The 22395-nt window shown below is 39.4% G+C and overlaps 1 protein-coding gene across 5 annotated transcripts in view; it reads right to left on the reverse strand.

Annotated features, from left to right (window-relative positions):
* The window catches only part of PDE7B (phosphodiesterase 7B), a 179118-nt gene that overhangs the window by 22039 nt on the left and 134684 nt on the right, over nucleotides 1–22395 (reverse strand). For 4 of the 5 annotated variants that reach the window (XM_054197326.1, XM_054197325.1, XM_054197327.1 and 1 more), the window contains 3 exons: nucleotides 15259–15342; nucleotides 2461–2612; nucleotides 1618–1681 (listed from right to left, as the gene is read on the reverse strand). In XM_054197326.1, coding sequence (XP_054053301.1) covers nucleotides 1618–1681; nucleotides 2461–2612; nucleotides 15259–15342 — 300 coding nt within the window. Of the gene's footprint in view, nucleotides 1–1617; nucleotides 1682–2460; nucleotides 2613–15258; nucleotides 15343–16913; nucleotides 17634–22395 lie in introns of those variants that run through there. The other variant, XM_054197328.1, reaches the window with a different exon arrangement.

A 22395-nucleotide genomic window follows, 5' to 3' on the forward strand; every position in this document is an offset into this window, starting at 1 on the left:
TAGGTAGTTACAAACCAAGCAAGACTAAAAATCTTTGTAATTTCCTAACTATTAGTCATCTCGTATCACCTTAGCTCCTATCATATGAGCTTAGATGACACCCATATACTCAAAAGTAGCTTATATAATTTACTGCTATATATAATCAAAGATTTGATGGTACAGCTGTACCAGTGGAGTGCCACTCTTGCGTCTAGATGCCATAAAGTCATGTTTGATGTTCCAGCATGACGCAGAAGGCCAACTGACACAGTTTTGACTGGAAATCTTTTGACAGGCCTTTTGGAGAACCACATCATTTTCATAATCCAAGTCTGCCTCCAGAAACCACAAAAAGGAGAATGGCTTTTCTGCCACTTCAGTTTGCCATACTGTACTAATTAATTAATTACTGAGAAATCAGCAGTTCGTAATTATTTTTTTAAATTTTTTTTTTTTTTTATTTTTATTTTACACATGGCTGTACAAACATGTAATTAACCCACATACCTCGCTCAGCTACAATTGCATCTCATAATGACAATGCAGACAGGAAACAATGAGTTGCAGTATTTACGGTCCCAAGTCCCACTGTAATGTTACCCTGGCCTTATTGTGAATCTAACACTGGGAACACTGGCAAAATCAAGCCTAACTGGTACTATACGATCAACTGTACCTACATCAGTATTTAAAAAAGTTTGCGCTGCATAATTCAGCAGAAATTATTCCAGAAAAGTGAGAAAAAAAAAACCAAACCCAACTAACACATACAATGTATAAACCATATTTGAAGTGAGTCTTTTCTTATTTAACGTAATGCAGGAAAGAAAATAAATTTATGTATGAAGAGGACATGGAAACTTATTTGGCGTTGACCACTGAGCAGGGGCGCAGAAAGGTAATTAAGAAGAATTATGCTTTTGCTTCCCTTGCCATTTGCAGTCCTTTCCACGCTTCGCTGCCAGTCACTCAGCTGAATTACCCTGTAAAACAATGTTTTTCTACACCTTCTGCCTCAGTCAAACCTAATTAGATTGGGGGTGGGGAATGAGGGATCTTACTCCTCTGAGCAATACAGAAAGGAGAAATGTGTGATCGTGACCCTCTTCAGCAGTTACCTGATCAAGAGGTATTGCCTAGACATTGGAGGGCGTGTGGTGTTACAGGCATATATTTAGACAAAACATTTAACAGATTTTTCTGTCTTAATGAATTTGCTAATTTTTGCTGCTGAACAGAAGCAAGGGTATCTCCAGTTAAAGGTATTTCCTGCTGATAGAAACTGACTGATTATGGAGGTCGGGACTTATCAACCAATGTACCTAATAGGTATATTTAAAGTGCCTTTGGAATTTCCCAGGTAAAGGAAGCTGAAACATCTTCTTGAAAAGGTGACCATAACAAATGGAGGAGATTAGATGAGTACAAAACCACACTTTAAACTTTATCCTATAGTTGTGAATGTTCTGGGAAAAGCCTGAAAGTGTTCAACGACAGGATTTTAAGAGAAGTTAACTGTGTCCAATTTGTCTTCAGTTATCTAAACTGGAAACGTTTAGCAATTAATTAATTAGGGATTTTAGAATAGTCAGGTATGAGAGATGCTAAAATAAAAAGTTTTTAAAAACTACTTACCATTTGTCAAGCGGTCAAACAAGAAAATGTCAAAATCCCACATTCCCACTTTGGAGAGCATATGCTAGAAAAAACAAATATGAAAAGGCAAATGACTGGTGTGTCAAACTGTAAAGCAGATTTAAATTATTATTCCACATTAATCAATCACAGGATTGGTTGCTGCAGCTTTAAAATTTTGTTCGGGAAAGCTATAGATCATTTAGTCTATATTCAAACCAGTTCTGGATTCTTAATTACTTTCTAACACCTGGCATGTCATTTTCTCTTGCAGAGAATACAAATTGCCCAGGCACATAATCCCAACACCATGAGTTGTGCACATTTTGTTAGAAAATATCATTCAAAGCAAGTATAAGAGCTGCAAAATAAGATAATTATATTTTGATTACTGTGAAGTTCTTTGCAGTGAGTGTTCCCTGTTTCCTAGACTTTGCCATTAGGGAGAGCTATTGTGGGTTGCCTAATAGCTGCTCCGTACCAGCTGAGAGACAGCTGTCTTTTTTCAAGCGGATGAACTAAATCCTGTGTTGAGGATGCACTTACTTAAATCAGTAACTCAGCCAGGGATCCTTCATCCCTTAATAAATGCAGATTATAATTTCAGTCGATAGAATCTGAAAAAGCTGCACAGATTTAGACGTGTTCTTGTTGCTTTGAGACTAAGCCTTTAAAGCTGTAACCATAAAAGAGGAACGGACAGTCTGTTTGCTGTGAGGCAGGCAAGTAACGGGGGTCATTTAAGAAAGATCAGCCAAACCTTTGTTTATCTGAACACTGAAACAAAACTGACACTCTCTGGAATATTATTAAAAGAAATGGAGATCTGGAGACCCATCTTACCCTTGCTTGTCCAAGGTAGTCCTCATCCAGTAGGTACAGAGAGGCTTGTGGTACAATTCCACGCAGTAACCGGGATGCATGGAAATACCTCTGGAAACTTAACAGTCTTTTCACTTTTTTCTTGGTGCCAATTTCCCCTGAGAGCGTAGTATCTGTGAAAAGCAACCAGTACAGAAACCATGAAATCCAAGATGAAGGATGACATTATCAATTATTTAATAAAAGAAATGGAAAAAAAAGTAAATAGCGATACAAAAATCATAAAGTTCATGCTTCTTGCCAATCCACATGAAGGAGCAGTATTCAAGTCCCTATACTTCAGCAGAATATATTTATTTCAGAAAGGAAATCCGTTCCACTAGAAAGAGTACTAATGTAGAACTTGGAAGACCTGACTTCAGCAGACTGCTTTCCACAGACTTTAATGTGATCCAGGAAAAGTCACTGGGGGGGGTGCGATATATCACCCAACTGTAGATGTCTAGAGGGAGCCTAAATGACCAGGCAGAGTTAGGTATGCGAAAGCTGCTCTTACTCTTCTGTGCCTCTGCCCCCTTGCTATACAACCCAAAATAGCATTACCTTGCTACCTCACAGGAGTGTCACTGGAATATATAAAAATTGCATAGCACTAGCATACAAGGTGACCTTGGATATAAAACCAAAAAAGCGACACCAAAGGAGACCTCCAAATACAGTTTGAAAGCACAAATGTATGACCCGCTTTTGGAAAATGAGAGAAAAGAGAGAAAGAAGTAAGAATAGGTTAATCATTCTAGTGTATTGTTTGCTGTCCTTCCTACATATTAAGGAAAATTATAAATGAAAAAAATATTTTAGTTCTACAATCAGGAAAGCAAGCATATTCAGGCAATACACGCATTTCTGATTACACAACAGAATATGTTCTTTTCACTCAGTACCCAGAAAATTCTGATTCCCTAATGCTCTATTAGGAGATCTTCATATAGGGCTAAATGTGACACAAAAAACAAGGCAGTTTGTATACGGTGATTAAAACAGTAGTTAAGAGTAATTAAATTACCTTATTGTTAGTACGAATAATATGCAGGTTTCCTAAAACTGATAATGACCTAGGTAATTTTGTCTGAACTTTTACCAGAATCTCATCTACAGCTGTGATGGTTTCATTCTGCACTCTGATATAAGTTTTCGAAACCGTGAGGAGAGAAACTGGACAGTTATTTGAAGATAGTAAGATTCAACATGGTTTTATTCATAAGAGGAACCTTGTAAGAAACTGATTAAGCGCTTCTTTCAGACAACAGTAATGATTGCTTGAGGTAAGGAGCTGCACAGCAATTCACTGGATTTCAGGTTTAAATAAGAGCTCAGGAAAAACATCCATGGACTGAAGATGACTCTATTCTGGTATTTCTTTTTATGCAAAAACCCTGAGTGTTTGTTCTGCTGTGAAATTAAAATATGGCTTTGTATGCTGTTTTTATGAGTATTATTATTCTGAGAGGTTCTTCAGAGAAGTCATTAAGGTTTTTTGGATCATAGACGGTTCAGTATTTGATTCATCCAACAGCAGATGCGTGAGCACCTTCTGTAGCAAGTTTCTTCCTTAAGTAATTGAACAGCTATTGAGCATCGCAAAGTCAGTATCAACAAAAAAAATACATACTTAGATACTGGGTATCAATAATTAATATATTTTCTTACACATCTAAGTCTCACACTTCTCATGGGCAGCCCAAAGACCCCACCGAGTTTTAATAATATAGAAGCACAAAATAATTTTATTGCAACTTGACAAGCCATGTGTTTTCAAGAACGCAAACAGTAACAATGTCACTACTGTACCAGCCTGAAGGTTAGATTTTCATTTATGATGTGCCAGCACCTGCCTTAATTCTCTCACACATTTTAAAAGCTGGAACAATTTAATGGCACGTTGAAGGGGTGACTAACATAGGTGCTAACAGTTACCCTGTGACAACGACATGCGGAGGAACTGGTAGACTGGTTTCCGCATTTCTTTTGATTTATATAGTGCTGCTAAGAAGTGGCTGGCATTCAGTTTAATTCCTGGATAACGAAACACTCTTGAAATTAATTCAGTTTTTAAACTTTTGTCAGCTGTTTCTCCACTTCCCAACTTTCTTAATTCCATCTTGCCCCCAAACTGTCACTGCTTTTGGGTAACAAGTTTAAAGTACGGAAAACTTCCCTTTTGCACATTAAAAATTAGTAGTTGCTCCAACTAATTTTTATCAAAGTTAATATCTGTTTTTTCAGTTAAAGACAGATGACTGAAATTACACCTGTGTTCCCTGAAACTGTCTTTAAAAGTCACGTGTAGAGCTGCTATGGATGATCTGAAGGCGAAGGTTTGGCGCGAGTCCCAACAAGCAGCTGTACATTGGACTACGAAGAAGCGGTTATTTTATCCTTGGGATGACCAGATTATTTCAGTAGCATAAATAATAGTTACCAAACCCCCAGAACACCAGGTTGAAATAAATAATTTCTTATTGTGAAACGTATTTTCTGAATTGGACCATCAAACTTGTTGCCACTGCTTTGTCACATTGCTCCCCATGGCTGTCACAGGTCTCAACTGAAATTTAAGCATCGGCAGACTGCGCCTCTGAAACACGACTTGCTGCTTCGGATGAGCACTGTATTACAATATATTATGCGAACAAGACACCCACAATAATCTGTTGCCTTGTATTTTCATTCATAATGAAAATACAAGTTCATAATACTGGTAAAGAACGGCAGGAAGAATATTTTCAAAATCAAGGTCTCGATGGAACATCCCAAATCGCTCTGCCGTCTATCCACAGGCAAACTCTGGATGTTGACTTAAAAAATATCATGTTAAAATCACATCCTTTGGGTCATTTCAGTAATAATTGATTTATCTATGAATCACAGGGCTTGCCAGATGATTGCTATGACCCTTAACAGGTTACTATGCCATCCGCAATAATGTATCTTACAATGATGGTGTCTTGCATAAAATTGGACTAAGGCTCTGCCCCTCTCCGAGCACAACACTCCTCAAAATATTATAATTTCGTCAGCATTTTCTCTTCCCTCTCACAAGATCAGTGTCAAACAAAACCGAAAAGCACAACCGTATGAAGTTGAGAGAAAAAGGATGATTAAAAAAGAAGAGCAAAAGGTGAAGCAGCTCAGAGCGAATGCTCAAGTTCTGTCCTCAGCTCAGCAGTCGCACCTGAATCTCCCAGCAGTGAAAAGCCTTTCCTCGTATATGGGATTCACCAGCTGACACAAAATCAAGATGCAGTTTTAGATGAAATTAAAGGTTTATGTGAATGACTCACAGTAATATGCTGAAATTCTTTATTGACAACTGTAAATTTCAATTTAAATTGTAAATATAAAATTTTGGTAATGACACCTGATGTAAGTCATAGAATGACTCTGAAACATAAACAGTTATTGATAACTATTTCTAATTATCTTAAATTGAATTACAAGTAAATGAATCAAAAATATCATTGCAGATATCACTGAACTTCAATCATGGAACTATGGGTGCTAAAACATATGCTATATTATCTACTTAAAGAACACAAGCTGCAAGGCTCACATGGGAAGGATTTAGTAATTAGGTGCAATTTTGAAATGAACGTGAAAGACAAACAAGAATGTCTTTTGTTTATACACATAAAACGTCCCTTGAGAACTGTGTTTATCTTTAACCATTGAGGCAACCTCTGAAATTTTTTTTTACCTAAAGAACCATCACCTGTATGTCTTAAAACATGCCCATTCTCATATCCTGTGGAGTTACTGCCATTCTGAAATCCTGTGGAGTGGTTGGAGAGTCCCTTCCTTCTATACTGAACAAAATTATTGTATGTATTACCTACACATACCTACACATTTACAGAAGCAGCCATATAAGCATTCCTCACAAAGCTTAACTTCTGCCTTCAGAAACACAGGCGGCCCAAGCTCACAGCATATCTTCTGATGTGTTTCAGCTGGTGGCAAAAGTGGTTGTTTGTTTCCTTGGGCCATTTGATACCCACATCACGTAATACACACTATCAGACCATGGATGATGTCTGGATACTGCACATGGCCCTCAAGAGGTTAATAAGCTACAGGAATCAATGGTTGCCTTCTCTCTTCCTAACAAAGTTCCTCCAGTTACACAGATCTGCTCGCCTTAACGTGATCTACGGCTCACAACCTCTGTTATTTCAGGGAAAGAGGTTTCCTGCACTAGGAACTGTCACCAGTTTTCTTTCAGATTTCTTTCACATTGCTGCGCCAGTGTGTGCCCACAGGCAGCGTGAATATAAAAATGAGGGAGGTTATGTTAACAATGGTTGAGTTAACATCCAGAAACGATCACATAAATCAAATTTGGACAAGGATGTACTTAACTCTGCACCAGACATTCATTACGTTGTTATTGTTCATTCAAAGTAAACAAACTCGGTTATGCATTCAAATAACGCCTGTGAGTTTTCCTTCACAGTATCGCCTTTTTTTAATTTTATTGCACCTCAGTGTACAATAAAAACAGGTCACCCAGCAGCATGAGGGGATAACAAAAGGTTTATTAATTTTCAAAAGCCAACTGATTCAGAAGCAGAAAATGGTTTTCCTCTTTTTTCCAAAAGGATGCAGAATAAACCCAACATATATAAATCAGGTCCTCAAGCACTTGCCTTTGACTCATACGATTTATAATACCCTTTCCCCTCTTCCGAGGACGGAAAGACGTTCTGTACTCAGTCACTGCTCTATGACTGTATGCCTGAAAAGTCAGGCAGGATTGGGAAAAAAGAGCTGGAATATCTGGAAGATAAGGTGAGAGGATCAGACCATGAATTTATGGTGCAGACAGCCTGTAAACAGCAAGGACGCTGAGAAACAATTTGTCTCAGGTCCTATACGTTACGGAGGCAATTTCCTGCACTGGTTCTTGGTTTGACAGCTGATTAGAATGCTTTTATTTGAGAGCACAAGAGATATGTAATTGACTTATGAGGAATAATCATTTGTCCATTTTTTTTGTGTGTCAAATCATGCCAGGCATTTAGATCACCTTCACCAAAGTCTCGTTTGGCATACTCATTGCATGACTTGGTTGCTAAATTTCTCTTACAAGGAAAAGTGCGTAGCACTGATGATAGGAAAAAAAAGTGCTGTGCCTTCTTAATATCTTCTTACATGATGGATTGATCATATTACCCAACAGCAGCATGAGCAGAGATAGCTTAACTGGTACAGGTAATCTAAAAGATAATTCCAAACTTAACATTTCAAATTTGAATTTTGGAGAAGGCACTGGTAAACCAGAAGAACAGATAAGCTCTTCTCTCTGCACTGTCAAGGCTTTCCCATTACCCTGCACCTTCAGAAAGAAAACACCGCAGTTTTGAAGAAAGGCCTGAGAATACGCACAAAGCACCAGAAACCCACGTAAAAGAACTGTTGCCTGAATGCTTTAAGTCTAGTGTAGCGGGACCAAGAAGCTCAGATGAATATCCCAGCTGTATTTCTCAATCACCTGCGGCTCGCATGAGAAACTGACAAAGAGGTTTGATTCAAAAATTGTAAGATTGTGCCAATCTTATCATCTGAATATACATTGGTCACCATAACTAAAACAACAGAGACGAACACCTTGCACTATATAATATCTACAGGTAAACAAGTGTTGCCCTGAGATCTTGTAAATGCAGAAATCCTCATCAGACTTCCTCAAACTATATGAGAATCCAAAAAGGTTGTGTTATAAACATTTTGGTTTTGCTTGCTTCTCTAATGTATTAAAAAATTATTTGTTCTTTCACTTTTGATAAAATTCAAGTTTAGCAGTCAAGTGCTTTCTGTTAGCTGCCATTGTTCATATGGGTTACAATTGTATTATTTCTCTTTAAGTGGGCAAACATATTTTTTCAATTAGGAAGTGGCTGTGAGGAAGAGAAGGGGACTCTGAACATCAGAGAAAAGCAGAAAATTAGAAGAAGCAAAACAAAAGATCTTCAAAATTTTCCACTTAGAGTCAAGATTCTACTCTTCAACCACCTGCACAAGCACACAAAATCAACGCAGAACCTGGTTTACAGAAGTAAACCATTCACTACGTTTGACTAATGTAGTGAATGAAATGTGGGAGGTTCTGGGACACCAATGTTCTAGGGCACCTTGCTATGGGCTTTCCTCCTCTTTGAACATTACGCTTGAGGCGATGGTGGCTTGTAACAGCTCTGTTTCCAACTCATAAAGTTCCTGCACAATTGTTGGCATCTTGAAGAACACTAGTCATGCAGTTTCCCCTCCAGCCCAAATTATATTCCTTTTGATACTGTTTGAAAGACCATAGAACTTGAGAACCATGCAGATTATCCCGCTTACATACCAAATTACCCCATTACCCCAACTTCTGGAGAAGCAAGGGTTTCAAAGGCCAGTTAGGTAACAGAATATTAGCCTTAACAACAGGAAGAGGAATAGATTAAATCCAAATTTAAGATGAATTTAGATGTGTTTCTCTTCACAATTTTCAGCTGTTACTTGGGTCATCAATCATCTTTATGCAAACAAACATCTTGGCATCTTTTATTAAGCCTCCTACAAGGTCTTAGGAAAGAGCATGTTGTGTTCCATTTCGCCACAAAGTCATTATCATTTCAATATGAACCTTCACTTTGCCACTTCAATCTTCGTACAGTAGCACAGTCAGGACCTTTTTTTCCTAAAACTGCAAATGTTCTATGGCTGATTATAGTTTCTCCAACAGGAAATGGTACATCCCCTCCCCCTTCACTCCCCTTGAGAAAAAGCAACGTAACCTGTAATAACAGCAAACCTAACTTTCATTTATCATCTTAATGATCCCTTCTCCTTGTTCTTTCTTTTCCTCTGGTCATTTGGAAAGTATCCTCAGTGTTATCTTCAGTACACCCTTTCCCTTTTCTAATCAGGGAAAGAAGGTGGGGTGGCAGAATGGGTCACGCATCACTCAGAAACTTTTAAAGGGACATTCTCAGTTGAACTGAATCCCAAATCTGTATTAAAAAAACAAGTTACAAACCTGTATAATCACGTCAGTGTTCATTAAGACTTTGTGTGTGCAGCACATCTGGGTTTTTGTTTGCTCTGCGTGTTCTCATGCTTCATTTTGTTAGCATATCAAGGCACATGCATTGATCAGTTTTACATTCTGGCTTTCATTTTCTACAAATGTAGTGTAAAAGCTAAACAAAGAGCAGGAATGGCCGAAGTAGAACACACTTTTCAATCATCTACTTTGTTATTAAATTTTGCAGATAACAACTCTTAAACTCCCCACCCCCCAAAAAAAACCCCACCACAAAACCAAACCCAAAACCAACCTGAACAAAAAAACCATCTTGCTGTTATTTGATGAAAGGGGGGAACCAGAGTGACTTCCAATGATAGGAAGAATTTTTTAATATAGTGAAGTGTTATTAGAAAACACAACAATCTTTGAGCTGAAACACTTTTAAGAGAATCCCAATTCCTCTTCCTTGAATAGGAAACTGAAAGCAAGGCCATAAACTGACTTCAGTTCTGTAAATGTTCTTCCCATTCAAACCAGATACAAGCTACCCAGATTAAGAAGTCCGTGTGCCTTCAGGATGTTGATGAGTATCTTTGGATGTGCTTATCCATGAGGAACCAAGGAAGGTATTAGGTAGAAATGATGCAGACCTCATAAGATCTCTCCCTTTCTAATTTAATAACCATCTGGAACTTTGGAGTCATCTCCACAGGCTGGGTTGGGATCTGAGTAATCCAATCAGCCCTTGAAACTTCCTCACAAGACCTTAAGTGTCCCAATTTAACCTGGGTCAGAAATATCTAAAAAGGCATCTCTCACTCCCACTTCTTTTTCTAGCCAAAGGCAACAAAACAAGACAGTTAACCAAACTCTTTTTAACCTCACTCATTTGGGTTCAGGTTACTTGATGGTTCAGTTTTGGGTTGGTGGCTTGGCTGTGGTTGAGTTTTATTTTCCCTGGAGATGGGCCCTACCTGAAAGCCCTGGAGTTGTTCAAAATCCAAAACCAAAAATGAATGTAAATTTTGCAAATGGACCCTTCTGTAGACAGACAGAAACCACAGATTCAAACGTCCACAGAATTTGGTTCTCTGAGATGGAGACTTTTTCATGAGTTCATATCTTCCCTTACTAACCCTGACAACACTTCATTTCTGTAGTACCTAATCCATCACATGCCTGCAAAGCAACACTTCATTTGCAAACAGACTGAAAACCAGAGGATTTTGCTTGACTCAGATCAGACAGCAAATGAAGGACAGAGACTGAATGGTACCTAGTATCACTGTTTATCACCATCTGGTACTGGAAGTATATCATCTATACTAACTTAATTTGCTAAGCTAAGCTTAAAGTAGGTGGGGTTTTTTTTTGGACTCGACTTCTACCTGCTTGCTAATAGCAAGATCCTAGGCAATATGCAGTTATACCTTTAGACTGTCTACAGACATGTTTTGACCTTTTAGATATTCTCCGATCCCACTCTATGTTTCCATTGTGCAAGGCGTAAGAAAACAGAAATCTCTCTGGGTAATACCGTTTTGGTACAGAGACTCCACTTTATAGGTCACATACCATATCCCATCCCTTTCCTTGTTAGCCCTCCTACGTCAATGTATCGATCAGTGAATTCTGTCAGACACTGAGATACTGCGGATGGCTTACTGAAAACAAGCAGGTGTAAGATAATGAAGGTTATGGCATGACTGATACTGCGACAAAAACAAAGTGCCCCTATTAAAGAATTTTTCAGGAAAAGTTAAAAATGCAAACAAAACCAATTTTAATTATATTCATCCACGACAGACATATTTAAATATAATCAATTAGAGGCTAATAATTTTGTCATTTGCAAGCAAAAATTCAATCCAGAGAAAAGCTTAGCATGAACAAGATGGGAACTGGAGAATCACTATTTAAGTCTTAAGAATCTCCTTATCTTCTGACTGAAAGCTTGACAAGCAAATTTGTAAATAAAACCTTACTCATCTGAGATGTAAACTATGTTATTTTGTTACTACACTTAATTTCATTTGGCAATTAAACAAAGTATCTAATATAACTGGAGCAGGGTGCGGTATTCTTGGTTATTGCGGCACGCTCACCCACAATTCTAGATTTATCACAAGGAATTCCCTCAGACTTTTGGTTTAAGCAATGAAGAAAAGTACCATCACAGTCACCAGCACAACTCACCAGGGGATAATGAAATCGATTTTAATTAACGCATATTAGTGCAGGGATCTGGTTCAATGACTCACCGAGCAACCTTGTCAATCAGAGAACTAAATTATTGCTGCCTTACCCTACGGTCCTTTATTTCTCTAATCCAAACTATGATTTGCTAAAAGGAAAATTGGATCAAGTTAATTTTCACTGCAGAAGTGTTTCAAATTCTGAATTATTACACTGCACCTATTCAGTTTAACTCCTTTTCTGTCCCAGGAACACAAGAAGGTTCATTTAATTCACAGAAATGTAAAAGTGCCAAAAAACTGACATCATTAATTTCAACCTGCGTTAGGTTCAGTTACAAGCTAGAGCTACCGAGTTCAGAGTCAAACTTCTCTAAAATTTGTGAGGTTTGATTTGGAATCAATCTTACAGCATTTATACATTGTATTCAGCTACGCGATGGCACATAACACTCGGCTATTCCATCCCATTACTCCTTCTGGAAAATAAGCTAATGCTATGTCTTTTTTAATCGTGCTGTTCCCATTTACATGAAGAGGAAACCCTCTCCCTGTTTTCCTGTAAACCTGTATGGCTGTGCAAAATTTGTATCTTTTAGGTTAGCAGTTTGTAAAGTCTGAATATTTGTTCATAAGCACCCTAGTGAACAGAGCCCCAGGTCTGCCATGTCCAGCTTATTTTTTTCTGGGGTATATCTGTGGCCACCAGGAGCAGGTGGTTGTCCCCTTGCCTCATCACAGCAGGATGGAAAAAGGGATGGGTCAGCGTGCCTCCTGGGGTCTTCACACCAGGCTGGCTAACACACATCGGCTGCCGCAGCTTCCCCGGGGAGAGGAGCTGCTACGTAGCTTTGCCTGAAGCTCCTGGCTCGATACCATCAACACAATGGAGTGTGTGGTTGGCCATGCAGGTCTCCACAAGTTGCAGGGACTGACTCAGGAGGCTGAGGCAAACATACGCTCCCCACAATGCAGAACCAGGGAGTTCTTGGTGACATGGGGATATTTTACATTCAGTTTTGTATGTCAGAATCACCTTAAGAGTCCCCAAACCCACCAGTGCAATTACACCTCCCGGAAAGCTTGTGACTAGGTAGAGGAAAGACAGGAAGATGCTAAAGCCTTGCATCTCCTCCAGACAGGATCCTGCAAAATCCTCACGGTCCTGACAGCATGGCACTGACAAGGTGAAACAGCACTTGCTAAGTTTCTATATATTGCAGAGAGGCACCGGAGGAATGTGGAGATGGCATCACAGACGTTAGCTCAAACAGCAAGAAGCCAACATTAATCCAGTTGGCTTTGATTAGGGCTACAGAAGATCCCATTTTCAGAGCACAGGAAGTTTTCCTATCCAAAAAGACTTAACTGTGTCTTGAGTTACACAGCGACTTTACTGCAGGACTCCAGAAAAAACAAAAGATACGGTCTACTCGGTGTTAACCCTTAATAGCCATAATAGGGAAAAATCCACTAGTTTGACTGAATCTGTAAGTACGTTAAAGAAGTTACATTGAAGTAACCTTTAGTCTGACGTTAAATAACAATGCCCTGAATCTTTTTTTAAAATGCAATTTTCAAAATGAATGTCAACTCTGTTCAAGAATGAGCTTCAGCGTTTTCCCTTACTTTAAAACAACGGAATTTGGAATTATTTGGAATAATATTTCAGATGGTAGAAGAAACAATCACTATGTGAGCTCAGTTTGCCTGAATTAGTGAGAAGCTGGAATAATGCTTATGCTGCATTTCTTTATAACGTCCGGTTATGGTATTTTATTTACCATAAAATTTTCTCTGCCTCATCCCTCCCTTACTGTAACAGCTTTCACTATACGGTTGCTGCCTGTCAGTTATTGCCCCAAAGCAAATGTAACACGGTGCCAAAATTTTACTGTAAGCCTCAGTTAGGCATTTTTCAAAAAAGTTTGCAGTAGTGACATTTATATACATTTCTTTTTGATAGTATGTGCAGGACCATGGTTTGTCCTGTTTATATGGTATGCACAGCAGAAATGGATTTGACAGACAGATGTATATGATCAAATAATATCAAAGTCTCTTTACTTCCTGGCAAAGGAATGAAAAGAAGTATTTTATTTTCTGTCAGTCTTTATAAGGGCATCAACAGTAATATTTCCAGCTAGCCTAAAACAGGTTTTTCTTCACATTTTTCATTGGCAAGCCAGGGCTAAATTATCCTTAGAGCTCTGATCAAACAGTATGTTATTCCCTTTGTCCTGGGAAAACTGCTGGACCCATCTTACCCCTTATGACTTTCTGCCTCAGCCATAGCAAGCACTCTAATAGACTGATGACCTAAAAAATACCTTGTATCAGCAAGACTGAAAGCAAGCCCTTTGCCAGGCAGCAGTAACTTTGCCAGCTTGGGCGAATGCAGCCGCTCAGAGCCCAAGTCATAGAATCATAGAATCACAGAATATCCCAAGTTGAAGTCCTCCCCTTCCTAATAGCCCCTCTTTTCTCCCGACTGCCAGCCAGAGCTCACCCTTTGCGGCTGGGCTTCTTCCCCCACCTCCCTACCACCTACCTCCCCTCCCCTTCCCCAGGCACTGGGGAAAGCAGTGCGTAAGAGAACATAAAACTTTGGTTTGATAATTGCTTTTTAATGAAAAGCATAATAGCTAGAAGCTTAAAAGTGTCATCACTAAACAAACTGTTGCAGTGTCAGTCTGTTTTGATGAAGACAGCAAGTAACTTAAGTTTCAAAGGTTACATGGAGTGGTCTGTGCAGTACACAAGGACACATCGAGATCTGCCTGTGTCTGAACACTGGAGTTAACACAGCATCCAGAATGAATGCTAGAGGGCCCAAGATTAAGACTTCTCTGTTTATTTTATTTTATTTTATTTTATTTTATTTTATTTTATTGCTGAAATATTCTCTATGTTGATGGCCTGCATCAATATACAGAATCCGTCAGGTGAAAAAAACAACAGGATCCTGATTTTTTTTTTTTTCCTTTTAGATTTGCCCTCCTTTATTTACAACAGTGGCAAAATAACTTCAATCAAAATGAGGTTAAGATTATTTTTAACAGATGTTCACTGCTGGCCTGACCCAAAATCCATTGACGTCAATGAGAAGACTCCATGGGGCTTTGGATTGGGTTCTAATTGTTGGAAAAATTAATGTTATTGTAAACCACTGGTCAGCGCTGTCACATGCTCCCCTTCTGTGCCAATTCTATATGACCGGATAACAGACTCACATAAATCTGTTCCAACTGTTGGCTAAGAGGCTAAAGGACACAGAGGTTTATCTTTTTAATTCTGAAGCACCCCACGCTCCCCCCAGCACACCCCATGGCACTACTGTATTCACTTGACAGATTCAGCATTATGGACAGTATTCATATAATCAAAACATTTCACAGTTAAACACTGGGTGGAAATAATAGAATTATTAATGCTGATTGTATGAAGCCTGCTGAACTACAGAGATGTAGGAAATGAGATACTTTGGTTCGTACACTTTCAATCAGATTTTTATTTTTTTAAATTCAGACCAAAAGGAAGGATTGCACTTACTGTTAAGAAGACGGAAGTCTATAAACGGGTAGGAGCCCCGGCGCTCGGAGAGAACCCCTGTCTGACCTCTCACCCGTGCATCTCCTGCAAAACACAAAATCCCCAGAGACGTTAGAAGGGGCAGCTGCCTTTTTCTGCTGTTTAGATCTAGATCTATTTTCTATTCAAAGTGATGACGTTGCGCTCCTCCAGTGGGAAAACCAAGGTCCAGAAAATCATCTCCCATGACATCCCTGGGTAATTGGGTAAAGCAGTACAGCTGATCCTCTTGTCAGAACAAAGGCACAAAAACCCCTCGTGTTTATCCTATTGAGCAGCTTCTTGCCCAGTAAGTAGACTCTCACTGCTTCAGGAGTGGTGTAGAGGTCCATTTTTTTTTCCCAGACAAGACCAGTTGGATTCTGACTGTCATGGCATCACACACCAAGGTCTCAACCTCGGACTAGGCTCACAGTCCACCCAACCTCCAAAGCTCTGCGACTGGTCTCAAAATCATGAGCTGATGAAAAAATCCCCAAACAAAATATGAAGATTTTTTTCAGGTGTTTTTGTTTGCTTGTTTGTTTTTGTTTTACCTTCTGCTCTTTGAGCAGTCTGGAAAATGTCAGCCTTCTCCTCAAACACTGAGGCGGCTTTATGTAAGTGAAACCTGATGTTCTCAGGTAAGTATTACTCCAGAGCTTTAGGATGTATATTTAAATATCACAAAGTGATAACACAATACTAAAAATTAGTATGGCTGCGTAAATCACACTGATTAGTACCCGACTTACCATGTAATATTGATGAAATAGGCAAAACTCATTCAAGGGAAAAATGCTACTCAGGATGAGTAAGAGTTACAAAAACTCTTACTTCGGAAGTAGTGGGAAGCAGACGTCATTTTCACATTTCCATAACCTTAAATATCTTGTACTGTAATGTAATCATTTCTTTATAGGCAAATAGCAAGACCAAAATATTAAAAATTCTTAAATAAGATGAAGTTTGGAGATTTTAGAAGTTCAGGTTGGAGTACTCTAGTTCTTCACCAATTCCTCCTCTGCAGAAACACAGGCCGTACTACTGAAAGCGCACCCACTGCACTTCCTCCGACAGCTCACACTCTAGGCCTCCCAAAGTTTGCAATAAAATTATGAATTATTAGTTAGTTTGAATTGTGCTTCCTCTGGGATACAAATCTAGCATCTGACTAATCTAAACAAAAATAATTTAAGAATTTGGCTGCTAGTGCTAGCTTCTACTGCTTGTGTTTAAAAACAAGAAAACATCTTGCAGCATAGAAGAAGGACCTAGTTAGATGCTGCTATTTTTTTCTATTTAACGTTCACTTAAAATGTGCTTACAATTATGTGTCAGGGAAGAAAGCCAAGTAGAACTATTAAGTTAAATATTCGAGATGGAGAAAAACTTCCGTGCCCTCTAGGGGTCCTTAGAGGTACGAAAGACAGAAGCATGCACTCAAATTAAGACTATTTCAAACAAGTCACTTTTGATTACAAATATAAATCTATTTTCTCTCACCCGTACTTTTGCTTTGCTTTTTTTGTTTCCAGAGACAGAACACATGTTCCCTGTACGCAGCTCCTGCTTGCCAACGCCTCGCTCTAAGGAACCAGCCCAAAACAAGTCGAGCTATTGTTGACCCCACTTACCCCTCCTGATAGCAGGGCCAGGAGGTGCAAACTTCTGCCTGGTCTTCAGCTGTTGCACTTCCAAGGTATGACAATAGCGTGGGTCTACCTTCATCAGCAGCTTAAAATCATGTGCAACTTGCGGCAACAGAGGTATATAAACCTAATTCCCCCGTGATCCTTCTGTTAAAGGGCAGAAGGGTGGAGCGAATAGCTGGAGAGTTTGCAAGACGCCGAAGCCAGATTCATCAGTACCCATGAGTCAGAGCTCGCAAGGCAGCACCCGGACTTAAAAACGCTTCTCTCTGCCACAGGTAGACCCATCAGATTGGCTGACTCGTGCAGAAAGTGTAAGAATGGCAAGCATATGGTACACATTATATAAACCCCCCCAAAATCAGACAGGCTTGAGCCTGCCTCTAATACAAGCATCAGCAAATTAAGAATGGGTGTAAATGCAGAGCATGCCTTGATTGAGGCTTTTGTTTTTCTGTACGCACCAATGAATTAACAGGAAACTGGAAATAATCCCCTGCATTAACATACTGATAAACATGTGACTAAACCAAATGATACTTTGGGAAAAAAGAGAGAAATTCAAACTCCAGAAATCTGGAAAAACCCAAGATATATGATACTGTAAACTCAGAAAGGATGATTTTCTTTCTGGACATGAAATAATTTATCTATCATATGAAAAGAGGTACCATAGAACTAGAGAATAACAAAATCTTACACAGCTACATATTGAAAACATTGCATTACTCCGATCTAAATACTGTGACCCCAAATTTTGATGAAGAGAACACTAAAGGTAGGTAGACAACTGGAACATGGAAGAACACACAATGTGGGCTTGCCAAAAGTAGGCCATACAAGATAAAACTTGATACTTAATCACCTCGAATAAAATAGCTGTTAGACAAGAGGAAAAAATCAATACTGTAGTGCACTTCAACCATATGGACTCTGTTAAACATATAAGAGAAGGTGAGAGATGAGTACAAAAATTGAAGTTGGAAAAGATTAAAAGCAAGAAGATAACAGGGTGCAACGAGAGGAAACTTTTGCTTGGGAACAATTACTGCATGATCTGCAGAGGATTCATACTGGGAATGGTCTTAAAAGTTTTTATTGATAATCTTGACACAGAATTAGGAGAGCACTAGTGAGACTTGATGGTAACACAAAGCTGGGAGATAGCAGGTATATTCAGCTACAGTTATTTTAAATAAAGTTTACTGCTACTGTCACCTTCTCTGCCCCAACTGCTCTATGGCCCAGATACCTGCAGTCTCCACTTCCATTTTACTGGTAGTCCAGCTTCCTCTCATGGTGCTGCTGATGTCTCCTACAGAACTAACTCAGACATGTATGTACGCTATTCAGGAAAGGTAATTCCAGTAAAGAGAGCGAAAGCAAGGGAGGTATCAATTCCATTAGTCAAAGCACTTGGTGTTAAGTTCATCTGAAATACCATCTTTGAGAAAGCTGATTTCCTTCTGGAAAAAGAGAAGGACCTCTGGGAGGATGATCAAGGCACTAAAGAGCAATTTTGTAACATCACCCTGGAGTCATGCCCAGTGTTGACAAGCACCAGAGTAGGAAAAGAACCATTTAGGTGATCAGAAGAATATCATACTGAAGGAGGGGATGAAAACAGTTGAAGCAGCTGATGGCATGGGCTTTATACACACTGAAAGATGACCTGAAATAGGTAAGGACTATGCATGATGATCGATAAACTTGCTACCAGCTCTATGTTCTTCAAACTAAGAAAATGTGAATGAATTTTACCTAACCAGCAAAGCCGAGGACATGAAATCATGGAAAATTACTGATGATTCTGATCAGCTATTTGTGTCACTTTACATTTTTTATAGATAATAAAAGTTTGGGCTGTTTCTAGCACTATAGAAATCTATATGCAGAATAAATCTGCATGCCCGCTGACTTAAGTAAAAGTCACTAAAATCCTTATATTCAAGGATTACTAACTTTACCCTCAGGAAAGGCAAGTTTCTGATGAGTCAAAGATGTTATCAAGTAGCTCTACCTCATGAATCTGTTATTTCAAAATACTTTGCCAGGTGCCACCTAGTCTCTTTCTACATCATTAGAGAAAGATTAGTTAGGAAGTGGTGGTGGGCTAAATCAACCACACCTGCCTTCCTCTATTTTTTCTTGGCTCACTTATTTGGAAAACATTTATACTCTTTCCTATCACTTTTAATTACCTCTAAGTACACTCAACAGAGATACTAAAAACTCTCTGGTGCAGGGATTGCACCAGATGTACACCATACCACATGTTTTTTAATTTCTGAGAGGCAAGGGCTGTTCATGGCAACACATCAGACACTCTTTTTCTCTTTGACAGAGGACTTTGAGGGTGACTTTCATCAGTCCACCAGACCTTTGCATCTCTGCTCTCCACCTTAAAATCAAGTTAAACAATTGTTCTGACAATTTATGCAATTAGCAGTTTTAGATAAATAATCCTTTTTGGAGCGAAAGGAAGGATTCTGTGGAAACAGGGCAGGAAATTTTGACAGCCCATTGTGTTCCCAAGTGAAACAAGCAGGGCGAAGGGAAACGGCAAGGGTACAGGTTCTCCTTGGCTGCTTCGGGCTGAAGATGTGAGGCTGGAACATTTGCAGCCGCAAACACGAAGGGCTGCAGCCTCGCCAGAGCCAAGCCGCCACAAGAGTTTCCAGCGGGGACATCTCCCAGGGGATGCTGCGCACATGAATTTTGCTTTGTCCTTGTTAAAACAAACAGTCAAGAAAAGAAACCAAACAAACCAAAGAAACCTCCATTAGGAAACAGGAGCCTGTGCAGCGTATGACGTGACTGAGACGCACGACAGCTTATGGTCACGGGAAAATTGGAAGTGGGGCAAGAACCACGGTACCACTGTGGCTATGGCATCACCGTAATTTCAAGACAGGCAGAAGGGTTAAGAAAAGACTGAGGTAGCTCTTAGCTGCCTGACACATCTGGAGGAAAGAGCCATCTGCACCGAGGAAAACAACTTCTCCAAGACTTGCCTGAAATGACGTGGGATTCAATTTCACTGAGAAAGCACAACAAATTAGGGGAGAAAACAGGACCATAGCTGTGAGAAAACAACAGAGCAGCTTCATGCAGCAGAAGTTAGGACCAGCCACTAAATTATTGACTTTATTTAGTACACAGCTCCATGTGGTAAGTCAGGAATACCACAGCAAATTCACAAGAGCTTGCAAGTATTTATTCTAGTTAAGCTTTTCTACAATTTTCATCCAAATATCTAAGCTGATTGCTGTAGGACACATACTGCAGTGGCTGAGTACTTTCCATGGAAAACTAAGTGGCAGTAATTAGGCCTCTCGTGGAGTCCACGAAGCTCCTGGCTCCTTCGCTATTTCAGTTATGAAAAGGCTTGGGATTTCTGAGATGGAGGCAGATGAGCTGTTGATGTTTTAAGCATCATTCTGGTTTTGGTGGAAAGCTTTCTAAAAGAGGGAAGTGTTGCTCTGTAGAAGTAGCAAACTCGGGTGAAAAGTTAGGTTAAAAACAAGTAGCAGAACTACTGGAATTATTTTTGATTCGAAGATGTCTAATGCTTGTTCATGGGGATTTGTGCTTGTTTGGATTATTTTCATTCTGTTGTCTTAGTGTTATAAAGATTATTGTTGTAAATTCTTGTCTGCAGAAAGCATTTTACGCAGATTTCCTCATGTGCATAAGATTTTCAGTGAATAAGAACACTTCCTCTGAACAGACATGATGACTTGATGTTACAGTTAGCATGACGACTCTCTTTTCCAGCAGGAGAAACTGGGTCAGCCACCTCACTTGATCCATTTCTATGCACCAAATTTTTAAGCGCGTAAATATTCCAAAACATGAGGTTTTCTGTGCCACATGGTGTATGTTTCTACTGTTTCTGGTAATAGTCCTAACGAGCTCATAAGTAGTGACTTTATCCAATGCATTCTGCAGTTTCATTTCAGAATGCTCTGCCAAGGAAGATAACTGCTGGTACTCCCATTTTACAAAAAGGGGATAAAATGACGGTGTAGAACCCATAATTTGGTTTTGTAGATGTTTTTTATGCAGAAAATCACTTAATTCCCCATGCAGTGGTCCTACCCTGTGAATGATTTTTTGTTTTGTTTTGTTTTTACCAGTCAGTTACTTGAATTTCAGCTATTCAAATTTCCATCTCCAGACCAGCAACAGCTGCAGATGAAACATTTCACTCATGCTCTGTTTTCTTACAAAGCTGTGTTTTGGAGTGAATGGTGGATCTTATGCTCAACATAAACTAGTGGCACTGCCCGACTGTACCTGCTAACTGTAATTTCGGCCCTCCTTTACTTACCAAAATCCATACAACTGCTGTATCTTAATGTCTTAAATGATATTACCACCACCGCTTGTGCCAATCAGGAAAAACACAAGAAACAGAAGATGACAATCTCTTCATAAAACCCTCCTCAATGTCATAAGTCTCCTGCTAAGTTTGCTTTTGCACTGATGCATAGCCTATCTGGATATACAGCCAGAGGAAGAGCCCAGGATCCACAGGCATGCCTTTAACAGCTGGTCCATTCTGACAAATGAACATCTAGAGTGAAGGTAAAGGAGTATTTTACAGACACTCTTTAAATGCTCCCTTAAACTGTTTCAGATCACATCAGTAACTCTGTAGAAAAGATTCTGAATTGAAATGCCTTGAGGCAAAGCCACTACAACATGCAGACTTTGGAAAAAAGTGCTTGCAGACAACTGAACTCCAAGAGGATGAGAAAACTGCCACAGAGAACCAGGCAACTGCAGTCATCTGAAATTCAGATACTGAAGCAGTACCCGTATTACCTTTTTCACAGACTTGTTTGTTCTTGCATGAGCAAACGCAGAGCCTGCAAAGCTAAGCAGCTACCTCCAACTGAAAAAATGGTCAGAGTCGATTAGGATAGACAATCTTTCCTGTTCTAAAGAAGGTAGCTTTCCAAAATGTCTATACACTATATTGCACTGGAAATGCTTTCAATTTTTTTTCTGAGTTTAATAATGGCCTATGAATTATTGCCTTAAGGTCAGATGTATTTCATGCACTCGCAGGTGTAAGTCAGTGGAGAGGTGTAGGAGCCTCCGCCCAGTGACTAACACTTAAAGACACTGCCTTTCAGAGTTGCGTGTTTTTGACTTTGACTGCAGATTGAGCCTAATACACCTCTGTTTCTCAATTACATGCCACGGTTATGAGCACAGCATATTAGGGGAAGAACCTGAGACCTTGCCCATGAGGATTATATTCAGACAGCGGAGACCACACCAAACCTCTTATCTGTAAGTATGCTTTTCACTGTGATTATCCCTATCTCTGTTAGTATTTATTTTGTAAACAATATAATAGGCGCATACACCTGCAGTTCACACCAATGTGGGCACACCCTCCAACATGTACTGTGTATGCTCATACCATGTATTATCCCACAACACAGTTAAACCA

The sequence above is a fragment of the Rissa tridactyla genome, chromosome 3, assembly GCF_028500815.1.
Source record: "Rissa tridactyla isolate bRisTri1 chromosome 3, bRisTri1.patW.cur.20221130, whole genome shotgun sequence".
Classification (NCBI taxonomy): Eukaryota; Metazoa; Chordata; class Aves; order Charadriiformes; family Laridae; genus Rissa; species Rissa tridactyla.